Here is a 14,103-nt window from a genome sequence, read left to right on the forward strand (position 1 = left end):
TGGAAAAGCCAGAAAATCATATATTCCAGGCAACACATCTTTCTCTTCAGTAGTTGCCTTTCAATCGCCTGAAATAGATTCATGGACTTTCCCCTCCTCACCTTGGTTAAGAGTAATCCTCCTTGGAACCATTTGGTTCAATAGCTGATTGAAATGGAATTATCATATCATTACCGTATGTCATCACTGGGTTTCTCGATAATCAGTTGTTCTTTTGCATATTAGCCCAAATGACGAAAATCAATAGCCCAACGGGGTAATCTTTATCCAATTAATGATTTATGAAAAAATTAACTAATTTTTATCCGAATTTTTTTTTTAGTTACCCAAATTAAGTTTTCCCCAGCTCAGTAGTTTTGTGAGCCATACCGGCCAGGTTCCATGAAGGTCTTTTGTGTAATCGTCCTCGATCCGTTTCAAGGACTTCCGAGGCAAGCTGATGAGACCGGAACATCCAGGTTTCAGGGCTGGTACAGGATGTCGAAAACACATTCTTATTCTCTGACTGAGTCTAAAACAGAAAGAAAGATTTCACCTGTCTGTCATCGTCACCTTAATGGATTCCCTTGCTGATTTTGATTCCCTCATCAATGTCGAGCTTTGGATGATCATGGCAGAAGATGGTGTCACAGTAGGACTGATCGAACTACTCACAGGAGCCTATGAGTCAACAGTTACACGAGTCTGAATTGCCAGCGGTGAAGCGACAGAATTTAACTGTGAATCGGGTTAAAAAAAAAGGTTGTTCCCTTTAACCAGCTCTCTTCAACTACATTTTAGACCTGATAATAGATAATTCCCTTTGCACCCACAAAGAAAGGGTTTGTCGTCGATCAGAGAGAAGACAACCCGATTGCCCAGACTTTGACTTTGCACACGATGTGGGTCTCATGAGAAGCTCTTTGGCAGAGCTTCAAGAGATGGTCTGCGACGTATCCCGTACCTCAAAGAAAGCTGAATTCGAGATCAACAAGTCTAAAGCAAAAGTTATGAAACCAAACAATCCAGATATCCAACTAGACAATGAATCCGTGGAGACTGACAAATGATTCACTACCTCGTTTTACAAGACAACCCGATTACTAGACAACCCGATTGAACAGACTTTGACTTTGCACACGATGTGGGTCTCGTGAGAAGCTCTTTGGCATAGATTCAAGATATGGTTTGCGACGTATCCCGTACCTCAAAGAAAGCTGAATTCGAGATCAACAAGTCTAAAGCAAAAGTTATGAAACCAAAAAATCAAGATATCCAACTGGACAATGAATCCGTGGAGACTGATAAATGATTCACTACTTCATTTCTATCCCAACACCACATGGAGGCGCACAATTTAAAGTTAGAGTCCGAATAGGAATGAGATAGGCTGTATTCTCAGGCATGAAGAAGCCGTTTTGGAGCAAACATGAAATTAGCATGAAACTATGATAAACCTCTTCGAGCAACTGTTCGGTCGCTCCTATTGTACGCTTGTAAAACTCGAGATTTATGTCTCACGCTTGATTATCATATCGTATTTGATTCTCCAGGCATTTTCATGTCCGCTCTTTCTATTCATAGGAATAGTTAGGAAATGGCGTTTTGAAAATTAAAAATATTTTATATCATAGTTTGAATAAATTCTTTCACTTTCCTGTAAAATTCATGCTGTGCAACATAACTCCTTTTATACTGTATTGCCAGAGATGAAGCCCAAGCTGCCGCAAAGCCTTTAGAGTTGCTGTACTCAATCTGTGCTGGCGGCGACATATCTTAACTGTTTAAAACAGATTTCCTAAGAGACCTGTGAAAAGAGTACGGGAAAATGGTAGGAGAGTAAACTCGTTTGTCTCTAAGAAATAAGAGTAACAAGCGACATCTAGTGTTGGCCGTAAAAATCATTAAGTCAATTATTAAAACCTAATATAGGAAATATTTGTACAGATTTTTGGATCTTTTACTGTACATTCGCCTGAAGATAAAGCAAGGACTCACGCCAAAATTGGAAAACAAGCAAAATGTGTTTCATTTTTTAACTAGCCTATATTCTGCACAGTAAACAAGCTTCAGTTACCTCCAAATAGTTTATCACCATTAAATGTGTATAATAGTTAAAGAACCTGTTTACTTTCGGAAACTTTAAGCTGAATCTAATTAAACTTAATACATATAATTGAAATTGACGTTAAAATCAAAATTAACCTTTTTTTGAATTGTTCTAGTTCTTGTACGCAACATTGCAGAGACAATAGAGATAGTTTTAATATTAATCTTAACATGTCAAGTTTTCTCTCCTACTAAATTTTGTTACTCTTTGGATTGTTTAAGTTGAGACAGACACAATATGACAAAATAATAACTTGTCAACTAAACTCAAGTTTCCCTAGTTTCCCTAACCGAAATGCCTTCAGTTAACCTAACACGTTTTTGCCAGATTTTCTTAATTTGTGCGGTAGAATTCTAACTTGCTGGCAACAAATTTCAAAAATTCACTCGTAAAAAAATTACAATTTTGGCAGTCCTCTGGTGGCGCAGTGGGTTTGACCTTAGCTTGGTAATACGGGACCCACAGATCGAATCATGCTGCAGTAATGCACCGCAGGGCCGACGCAGGGACCGTAGTAGTCAAGAAGCGTCGTTAATCTGATACAATACAATACAATACAATTCTGGCACTTATGTATTACACCAAACACACTCAACAAGTGAAGTTAGGTTAATCATAATGAAATATACCAAGACATGATAAAAATATAATACTTTAGTTTATATAATTTTATAATTTGGGCTATATATTTGCACGTAAGGGGGGGGAGTAACCTCACCTAAACTAGTCCAACCTAACCTCACCCCCACCCTCCCAATGTGCAAATATATAGCCCAAATTATACAAGTCCAATGCATTCTGTTACCCGTTATTTTTCTTTATGTCTATGAAGCCGGTTTTCCGAGATCTTACATTCAGCCAATTTCACGACTGTGTTTGGTAGAATACATAAGTACCATAATTTACTTGTTCTATGCCACAAGTGTTTCAAAAACCTTGGCGGATGTATCAATATTCTCCAAGCGAAAATTATGACATCTTACATTCCATAACAACGTGAGGAATCTCATCACATGATTCACTAAGATTTCTTTAAGATTATATTCAAATAAAATTTATGTACCATCGGTTTAATTTACGTATAGAATTTTTTTACTTTTTTTAAATTTGAGTAGACAATATTCCGTGACATTAAACTGTCCATCATTAAATTATCAGCAGTAATTCCCAGTTTATAGTTATCTTTACTAGAGTTGCAGTACTTCGTGCTGAACAAAGATTCGCATAGGACATAAAGACTTCACGTTCAGGGATCTTGAAATTCCACAAAAAAAGCTCCAGAGGTGAAAACAAGTTCTTTAAATTCCCAGACAAGATGTACAACTGGATAATATTGATTTATTGAACCATAGATTCCCATCACATGAAATTTATTGTCTTTTTTGAATTTTTTTAATAGTTACAGCAAAGGTTGTTACATTAGAAAGAACATATAATTTTATTAGTAATATTAATTTCATTTAGTAATACTAATACTAAGTCGTTTCGATCAGAAGTTTTAATTAAACCCTTCAATTGTATCTTTATGTTTTTAATTGTATTTGTATGTCATGTTACCATTCATCTTGTTAAATTTATAAATAATTGTTTTGAAAAAGATGAAATCCCCCCTAACAGTATTTTTTTATTTTAAGAAAGCATTTGACACAGCAGATTATGAATTTTATTACAGAGGTTAGAAAGCTTGGGTATTAAAGGAGTATGTCTGAAGTGGTTTGAAAGTTATTTACGTGAGAGGTCTATTAAATTGATGATTGATGTTGTAGTTTTTCCTCTTATGAAGTGTCTTGTGGTGTGCCACAGGGGTCGGTCCTTGGTCCGCTTCTTCATAGTTTATGTAGATAGTATGAGGTTTTATATTCCATATTGTTGCTTAACGCCATTTGCTACTGACACTGCAGTTACATCTTCTAGTCATTGTTTGGATAGCTTTGTCTTGAAAGTGAATGGTGTTTTGAGAAATGTCTATGTTTTTACTAGATTGAGTTTGTTATCAGTTAACTTTGCTACGACTAGAGTAGGCTAGCCCAAAAATATTAGTGGTAGAATTTTGTTTGACAATAAGCATGTAGTTCAGGCTCAGGAAATCCGTTATTTAGGTTTTTAAATTGATTGTAATATTTCGTAGAAACACAACAGTGATGTTGTTGCAACAAAGACTGCCCGTGGCCTTGGAGTAATTCAACGTTTTAAAAAATTGCTTTATACCATGCTCTGATCCATCCATATATTTCGTATAGCTGCATGTTATGGGCAAGCAATTTTTCTGGGGATTCTAAACATGTCCAGATTAAAAATAAACAATGTCTTATTAGTGGATATGTTCAAGGTGAACATAACACCACAGTTTGCTTCAAGTAGTTGCAAATGCTGAATGTAGGACAGCTACGGGAGTACCAAGTTAGAATCTTTATTGATCAATGCTGGAATAATATAAGTCCAGAGGTTTTTTGTAAATACTTTAGTGAAAATGGATCTTTGCATCATCATGAAACGTATCACGCTAGTGATTTGGTCGTCCCGCACAGAAGTAGAACCAGGGCCGGCTTCCCTACTAGATTTTCGAGGCTTAATGTATGGAACTCCGTTCCAGAGAGCATTCGGGCGGCTAACCATGGGGAGTGATTTAAAAATAAATTGAAAAAGTATTTGCTAGGTTCATAGTTCTTTTATTTATTTATTTATTTTTCTTTTCTCTCTCTTTTCTCTTTATTATAATGAGATTGGTTATTATTATTGATGATTTGACGAGAGATTGGTTGTTATTAGTTATTGTTTTTTTTTTTGTTATTGTTGTTGCTGTTTCGTTTGTAGTGAATTACTAGTTATAAAATTAGTTTTATGTACCCGCCCAGTCGCAAGTGCTTTTTTTTGTATTTTTCTTGAGGCGAATACTTGCATATTAGTTAAATATATTTGGTTTATATATAAAGCGAACTGAACTGAACTGTATGTTTTTTGTGGCCAAGGCCCTGTGGGTTTTTGTGTGTCAAATTTACTATATTCTATAAGAAGAACAACTAATATTTCCTTTATAAACAAATAGTTAAACATTATACACATTATCTTGATAGTGACATTTGAAAAATATCTGACACAGAATAGTAAATAGCAACATTCCTGCATTATGAAAAATGGAAGATTCAGAGACCAAACTGACTTATGCTCTTTCTTATAATTTACTTAATTTATAATTTTTTTTTAATATTATTCTAATCTTCATTTTTAATCTTTGCTTTTGACCACTTTTACTTATGCCTTGGAAGAAAATTGGCTGGAAAGATGAATGAATGCTTACAAATGGCGACAAATATTTGGGCAAGTGAATAGCCTTTATTTATGGAAGCAATTTAGATGACTCGTAAACTTCGTAAACCCGCAGATGTTGGTAAAATTCGAAAAAACAGAAAATGAAAAAAATATAGTAAAGCATAACAATTTACAACAAGGAAGGGAGTAATTCCCATGGTGTATCCCAAAGACTTAAAAATAGTGAAATATTTAAAAAAATATATCCTCAATATTTATTTTTCCGACATAAGTGAGCCAAAAGTGCCGATTTTTCATTTTTCTAGAAAGACTGGGATACCATCTATTTAGCTTCCATCAGATTCCAATATCAGATCAAAACTACAATTTGTTTCATCCCTTGACTAACCCTCCCCCTTCCTAAGTACTCAATAGCAACCATTGGGAAAGCTTTTTAATAATACAAAGAACAAAAGAACTCAATAGTTGAAAGCACCGCGATGATAAATTTTTGCAAAGATTTATACAATTTCTTCGATTTCTTACTATTATAATGGAAATTGTTTTCTACAATATTTAGCAAGTTTATTTTATTATAATGTCAGTGTATATAAACATTTATGAATACTTAATAGTTCAGTAATTTTCGCACTACTTTTGAATACCGCAAAACCGCATCTATTATAGTATTATTTGCTTATTAAGTCATTTTGCGGTTTATATTTTTAAGCTAAGATAAAAATGGGCATTACTTTTTTCAAGCTTCAGCTTAAAAAGAACAGATATTGTTCCGCTTGTGAAGGGAGCTGTCTCTCCCGAACTCACCACTTTTTGCGCTAAAGTTTAATTTTATGTCCCAATTCTTAAAGAAAGCGTGGTCAAACATAAGGGTCGTTGAATTGGAATAAGGGGCATTTTTATAAGCACCATAATACTTTAGCGTAAAGAGCGAGGGGATCAGGAGGGGGTATGCTCCCTTACACAAGAGTGTACCCAGGATTTTCGTTCGAGGGGAGTTATTTTTTTGGGGGGAGTAAAAAAATGAAAAACTCGCATCAAAAATTTGTTTATATTCATTTTCGTTACGTTTTTATGAGGCATTTCTACAATTCTAAAACCAAGAGGATAGGGAAAACAAAAAGGTCCATATGTTCCTGCAATTTGCTTCTATAGATTACCCTCTCTTTCTTGGTTTACCATTATTTCTAGGCAAAATATCTAAATTCAATTTCCAACAAATGGAAATTTTACATTTAATATCCCTTGATGTGACCATTAGTCTTTCGTTTGTTACTTAAGATAGATGGGTACTTATGTATTATACCTATCAAACTGTTGTGTTTAAAACCGGTTTCTCTGTGTCCACTCAGAGATAATCAGCTTAGCCTGAGTGAGATAAACTACTATGCGGGTATATTTTAATTAAATATTTAATACATAGAGTTGTTAGGTTAGGTATTTAACATAATGCCTTCTGGGCGGCCTGCTTTCCATAATTCTCTGTTATATTTTCTATAATTTTGTTATTAAAGTTTTAAATTTTCATCATATTTGGGTGTATATCATTATGATTAACCTGACTTCGCTTCTTGAGTGTGATCGGTATGATACGTAAGTACCGATATATTAAGGGAAATTAAATTCAACCTGACCTTCTTTTGACTGATTTCTTACGTTTAAGGCCGTGAGTTAACGAAACATAGAGGTATTTCCTTTGTCTTCAAATTCTAGATGAGGGGCTTTGGTCTATCTTGGAAAGTGGTTGAGTTTAGTAAATGAAACTTGCAAGAGATATAGACCTACAGCACAACTGAGACACACCGAAAGTGTTTGTAGTGTACTTATCGGTTATATAATAAACACTATAGAATTTCGATCGCGGATGATGCGAACATGACACAAGAAACTGGTCAAGCAACTTGTCAACTAGTCAAGAAACTGGTCAACCACACAGTTAGCTTTGGCTTGGTTGGAAAATAAACTGTAGCTATATCTCATTTAAGTATTTAGTTGGTATTTTGGTTTGGTTAGTTTAGGTCACGAATTTAATATATGCTATGATTTACCCCCCCCCCTAATATGCAAATATATAGCCCAGTTTCTAAACTATTATATTTTCATCATATTTCGTTTGATTTCATTAGCATTAATCGAACTTCACTTCCCGAGTGTTTACTATATAACCGATATGTACGGTTTATAGTCTCATACCTTTACTCGATCCTGACTTACGAGGCGTTAAGGATTTGTAAACCTATTGCTTAAATTTTGGGGGAAAGCAGTGATATGGCTCAAAATCTTGTTGGAATAATAGGAATTGCATTTTCTAAAACCAGAGCCAATGAAAGCGATTGAAAACCCAAAATTATGAGTAAAATATTTTTTCTCAAAATTTTTATCGGTTTCATCAATGCAATATTCGAAGCCCTAAAAATAAGGAAATGGTGGGAATAGTAGCTTCGCAAAATTTTCCGGAGCATGTTTTATCCTTAATTCATTCACCTAGTTCAACTGTTTTCAAGATAGCAAAATGCATTGAAACGATAACTTCACCAGAAACACAAAAATAACAAAAGAGTTGCATCCGAATTCAACACTGTTTCCAAATATAATGTCCGCTACCAAAACAATTTCGTCCCATCCCACTAACGGGGATTATAATGCTGGATATAGCCATAAACAACATTTTTATGCATTGTTTTTCATTGCTAGAACTGTTGTATCTGTTCGCTAACGGGGCACGTTGTAACGATAGTGACCACCGTATTTGGAAATAATGTCGGTAAAGTTCTAGTTCAGCTACTTTTTGCTATCTAAATTTAGGATATGTATTTACAGATCTTCAAAACCACGTACATTGGGATTGAGCAAAGTTGTGAAGCTAAAAACAGTTTTTTTGTACTTCATTTAAGCAGAAGATCTATTTTGCAAGGTTTCATTTATATAACACAAAGCTTTTAAAGGTCAGATCCCTCTAGAGGGAGAAGGAGGGGTGGAGATAGGTACATCAAAATACCTTCCCAGGCCATACTTTAGTCTGTAGACCCATCTCTGAAAGTTTCATTTTCCTAACCTAACCCCCCAAACCGTAAAAAGTTGCTAAATTGGAATTTTACCATCCTGTCGATTTAGGAATCGAATAGTATGATACTATTCTTTTGTAACTGTGTTTTCTTTCGAAGAGCGAATAAGCTAAAAAAAAGTTATACAATTTCAGTCTACAATTTCATTTATACCAAGATATTAATCCCCCCCTTCACAAAGAAAACATTTGATAGTGTCCTTCAAAGTACCTTATTTACACTATCATCAGAAACGGTAGAATAATCAGTCAAGTAATAATAACTTGACAATATATCAAATATTGATATAGCACAATACCTTTAGTTCTTGGCCTAACTCCAATTTCTTCATAGATTCTGCTAGGATTCCATGGCAAATCATAATCAGGGAATAGCATAATCTTAAGACAAAAAAGACCGTTCTCAACTTCTTGTAACCACAATACACTCAGACTGAGACTATTAACTAGTCCAAAAATATTCAGTCGGGCGAGGCGAAACTTCAACTACCAGTTAAATGGTAGTACCGACTCTCACATAACAGGTATCAAAGGTGGAAACAGACTTATCTACCATAGTAGGTACTATTATTCTGCTAAATTTAACATGACCAAGCTAGTGTGTTAGTTTTAAGGCTATAGTATTGTGATAACTATTTAAATGGAGATGATTGTGTACACACGGACAGGAGGGGGGTTCGTTTACGTAAGATGTATTATAGGTGGAAATAGAAATATCTATCTTTATCTTAGTGTCCTACTAACAGACTACTATTCTTCAACTGAATTTAAAATGACCAAGAGAGTATGACAACTGTCAATTAAAAGACGCATGTGCTGTGCCCCCTCCCCCTGTAAATTTTGGAAAAAAAACGTATTTTCTAGGGTATTTTAATAGGAAAATCCCATTTTTGGCATTTTGATTGAATTATTGACAAAACAACAAATTGGAATTCCCCCTAGATCTTGAAAAATATATTAGCCCCTCCCTAAATCTTCATGAATGGACGTCACTGTACACAAGTGTTATAGCTTCAAAGTGAGACTGTCTATCAGCATACAAAGAAAATTTGCGTAAATGTAGACAGAATTATTGAATTAAGATGTATCCAGTAGTTGATAAATTAGAATCTTTAAAATTGGGAAATATTCGCAAGGACCTCAGCAGGCAAGTGGAGAAAAGAGCCTCAGCTCCATATATCAGAAGACCAACAGGTTCCCGTGCAACTGAGGCCTTGTTTAACTGAACACCGTGTAACTCAATCCATTTAACTGAACACACGCTCAGCTCAACCCCCATGCAACTGAACCCCTATGCAACTCAACCCTCATTCAAATCAACCCCCGTGTAATTTACCCCTCATGCAAATCAATCGTCATTTGTCGTAACGCCTATGCGATTCAACCGTCATTTAAATCAACCCCCATACAATTCCACCCCCGTTTAATCTAGCCCTATTTGAATTAATACCCATTCAAATCAACCCTATTCAACTCAACCTTCCTTAAATCAACAATATACCTAGAAAATGTAATTCAGCACGCTTTGTCGTAAGTCATGAAAAATAACTCGAATAAAATGTTCTTTATTCATTGGTTAATTCTTATGTAAATGTTTTTTTTCTGCTGCTTTAACGCAAAACTATTCCTCAATGTCCCCCCTAAAAAAAACTATAGCTTATTCTTCTCCCTTATATTCTTGAAATTGGCGAAATTTTCATGCCCAGGGCCCGAATACGTTTGAATTCCATTTTTGAAGCGATGGGGCTGGAGGGGGGTTGAGACATATAATGCTGGGTTAAAAGGGGGTACAGTTGCATTAAAGGTTGACTTAAATTATGGTTAAATTGCACGGGGGCTTTGTTGAATGGGGGATAGTTTAAACAGGGGTCGAGTTAAACGGGGGATGATTTGCTTGTGTCTGAGGTAAGCGGGTCTGAGTTGCACAGGGGTTGAGCCAAAAGGAGATTGAATTAAAAGGGTGGTTTAAACGAAGGTTGAGCTGTATGGGGGTTAAGTTAAATAAGTTGAGTCAAATAAGGGCTGAATTACACGGGAATTGAGCTGAATAAAGATTGAGTGGCACGGGGTTCAGTAATACACAGACCTTGGTTCCCATGGGATTGAGCCTTCCTTTACCTGAATCCCGTAAAACTCAGCCAATTTAACTGAACCTTCGTGCAAACAAACCCCAATTCAGCTCAATTTCCATGCAACTCAAGCCTCATTCAATTCAAAGCCCGTATTATTCAAGCTTTAACTCAACTCTATTTGACTAAAGCATCATACATCTCAACCCCCATTCAAATAAGCCCCTTTGCAATTCTGCCCTTAGGTTAGGCTACATTGAGTTACTTAAACGGCGGTTGAGTTGCATGAGCGTGGAGTTAAAAGGGTTGGATTTAAATGGGGAAGTTAAGCTGCATGGGGTTGGGTTGAATGAGGTTTGAGTTGCTTTTGGGGTTGATTAAAATGGGGTTGACTTCCATGGGAGTTTAGTTGCACGGGGGTTGAGTTACAGGAGAGTTGGATTAAATGCAGTAGAGTTGCAGAGGGGGTTGAGTTACACAGGGTTGAGTTGCCGAGGGGTTGAGTTAAAAAGGTTTTCAGTTGAACGAGGGCTCAGTTAAATGGGTTCATTTGCTTTGAGTTCATTAAATGCACACCGATGCATTTAGACATTACCTTTTGAAATATGTGATCTAAAAAAATGCTCTTGTTTATAGCCAGATCAACTAATCAACCTAATATTCCCGAAGCATTGTAGTAAAAGGGAGTATAACTGATTTTTCCTTTGCTCTTGCACCGGAGCCAGGGCTGCCAGATTGCGCTAGTTTCCGCTAATTGAATTTTAGCTAATAAAATGTCAAAAATCTACCCTGCAGAATGAGTCAAATTAATAATTGCTTTCGTGTGACAAAAATAGTAAAAAGGAAGAATATGAAGCATTAATTCGAGCTTGACGGAATAGGAAATTTTGATGAGACAGTTAATAAGCACTTCTTTTAAAAATAAACACAGCGATCCTTATAATTTGGAATTTAACTCATTAAGGGCTAAGAAACAAGGAAATTGGCTATATTAGGACGTAGCTCGACAAAGATAGGAAAAGTTTCGATTTTAAGCACGTTTTGTGGAGAGCTTCCAAACTAGAATGATTTCTGTCCCATCCTGACTGGTTTTGTTTTAAACTATCGCTCATACATGTATGTCTATCAAATCTTTGGTTGAACTAAAATACATCTAGTGGCTTTTAAAATAAAAATTCTCAGCATATTGCCCACCTGCCATTGAAATAAATTGCATAATTCGAAACAAATAGCATATTGCCCACCTCTCATTAAAATTAGAAGCCCATCTCCCATTGAAACACCATTTGCCGGTTCGCCCTCACTGGAAGAAATTTTACGAGAGCACCAAACTGTTCCTAGGTCTATTAGATTTTTAAAACGCATTTTTTCCAGAATTAAAATAAGTAGCAAAATTTCGTATTTTTCTGGGTAAGGGCTTGAGAGCTCCTTTCTATGGTTCTAGGATATGCTGAATATCTATATATATAAAAAATATAGATAAGTTGTCTGTCTGTCTGTCGAGTGACGTCATGTTTGTCCGCATATGACGTCTGAATTATTTCATCATATACCAATTCAAAAACGAAAGTATTCAAGCCGATATAGCTGAGTTGGTAACGCGTTATGTTCCAGGTTCTAGGTTCGAGAGGTTCCAGGTTCGAACCTTGACTTTAGTATTAATACAAAAGAAGAAAAAAACTAAAAATGGTAAAAACTACAAAAAAAACTAAAGAGAAAAAAACTAAAAAACTAAAAAAGCTAAAAAAAGGTAAAAAAACTAAAAACTAAAAAAGAAAAAAAAACTAAAAAAACTAAAAAAAGGTAAAAACTACAAAAAAAAACTAAAAAGAAAAAAAAACTAAAAACTAATAAAAAACTAAAAAACGCTAAAAATCTAAAAAAAAAATAAAAAGCTAAAAAAAAGGTAAAAACTAAAAAAACTAAAAAAGAAAAAAAACTAAAAAGCTAAAAAAAAAAGGTAAAAACAAAAAAACTAAAAAGAAAAAAAAAGAAAAAAACAAAAAATTTATTTCAAAACTAAAAAAGAAAAAAAAGACTAAAAAAGGAAAAAAAACTGAAAAATAAAGGAGAAAAAGAAAACTAAAAACATAAAAATAAAAATACTAAAAAAGGTAAATACTACAAGAAAAAACTAAAAAGAAATAAAAAAAAACTAAAACAGCCAAAAAAGGTAAAAACCAAAAAAAATTAAAAAGAAAAAAGGAAAAAACCAAAAATTTATTTCATCATATACCAATTCAAAAACGAATGTATATACAGACCGGGACACCGGAACGCAAATGACGACCGGGAAACCGGGACCAGGGAATGTAAATGACGACCGGGACACTCAAAGAGAAATTACAGACTGGGACACCGGAACATAAATGACGACCGGACACAGGAAATATAAATGACCGAGACACAGGGACACAACTACAACGGGGACGCCGGGGGGCACAGGGGGATATATAAAACGACGACGGGGAGACAGAGAATGTTCGATTAGCTATCACCATCAACAAAGCTCAAGGGCAATCATTAGAATCATGAGGTATAGATCTGAATACGGATTGTTTTTCCCACGGACAATTATATGTTGCATGTTCAAGAGTCGGTAAACCTGACAATCTATTTATATGCACAGACAATGGGACAGCGAAGAATGTTGTATATTCGCAAGTTTTACGTAGTTAAAAACATATATATATATATATATATATATATATATATATATATATATATATATATATATATATATATATATATATATATATATATATATATATATATATATATATATATATATATATATATATATACATATATATATATATATATATATATGTATATTCACAGGTGGGACACAGGGACACAACTACAATGGCGCGTAACGACTTACGCGCGGGGGGGGGGGGGGGCTTCGCCCCCACCAACTAGGTGTTGGGGTGGCGCGTTAGTTAAAAACATATATATATATATATATATATATATATATATATATATATATATATATATATTATATATATATATATATATCATGAAAAGAGAAATCACCAATGCAACAGCACAAACAAAAAAAAAAAAAAAAAAAAAAAAAAGAGAGACAGAAGGAGAAAAGGAATACTGTTTTCCTAAATTAGTGATTAATATAGACCAGCACTTGAATGAGGCCTTAACCCTACTCATCCATACAATCACATAGGTTAAACAGCATAGCCACACACAATCAACCATAAAGAATAATCCATGGACAGGCAGTCATGTCGTCAATAAGTATAAGTCGTCATTTACCAAACTAATATGGCACGTAACGACTTACGCGCGCGGGGGGCTTTGGGGGGGGGGGGGGCGCCAAGCGCCTCCCCAACAGCTAGTAATAACATACTTTACAAAATGTGTATAAACGAAGTGATATATATCATTAAATACGTAGGGTAAGTTGCTTACCCTAACAGCTTTTTATTACATAATTTTTACCGAGATTGCCCAATCCCCATTTTTAGGATGCCTTTCCTTTGTCAAATAATATGCAGATTTCCAATTTGCTAAAAGCTTTTAATAAATAACTTTAAACTTACTGAATTTCAGATATTTGAAATGACTACCGAAGGAAGGTTTTGATGCACGTA

At 34.8% G+C, this 14,103-nt stretch overlaps 1 protein-coding gene across 5 annotated transcripts in view; it reads right to left on the bottom strand.

The window, feature by feature from the left end:
* LOC136039467 (protein limb expression 1 homolog) overlaps positions 1–14,103 on the bottom strand; it is a 140,624-nt gene that overhangs the window by 46,157 nt on the left and 80,364 nt on the right. Inside the window, exon 1 of one of the 5 annotated variants that reach the window (XM_065723235.1) lies at positions 8,720–8,918. The exons of the other annotated variants lie outside the window; for them this stretch is intronic. Within the exon in view, the coding sequence (XP_065579307.1) occupies positions 8,720–8,798 (79 nt within the window). The 5' untranslated portion in view covers positions 8,799–8,918. Of the gene's footprint in view, positions 1–8,719; positions 8,919–14,103 lie in introns of those variants that run through there. 5 annotated transcript variants of the gene reach the window in all.

The sequence above is a fragment of the Artemia franciscana genome, chromosome 19 (genome assembly GCF_032884065.1).
Source record: "Artemia franciscana chromosome 19, ASM3288406v1, whole genome shotgun sequence".
In the NCBI taxonomy this organism is placed as follows: domain Eukaryota; kingdom Metazoa; phylum Arthropoda; class Branchiopoda; order Anostraca; family Artemiidae; genus Artemia; species Artemia franciscana.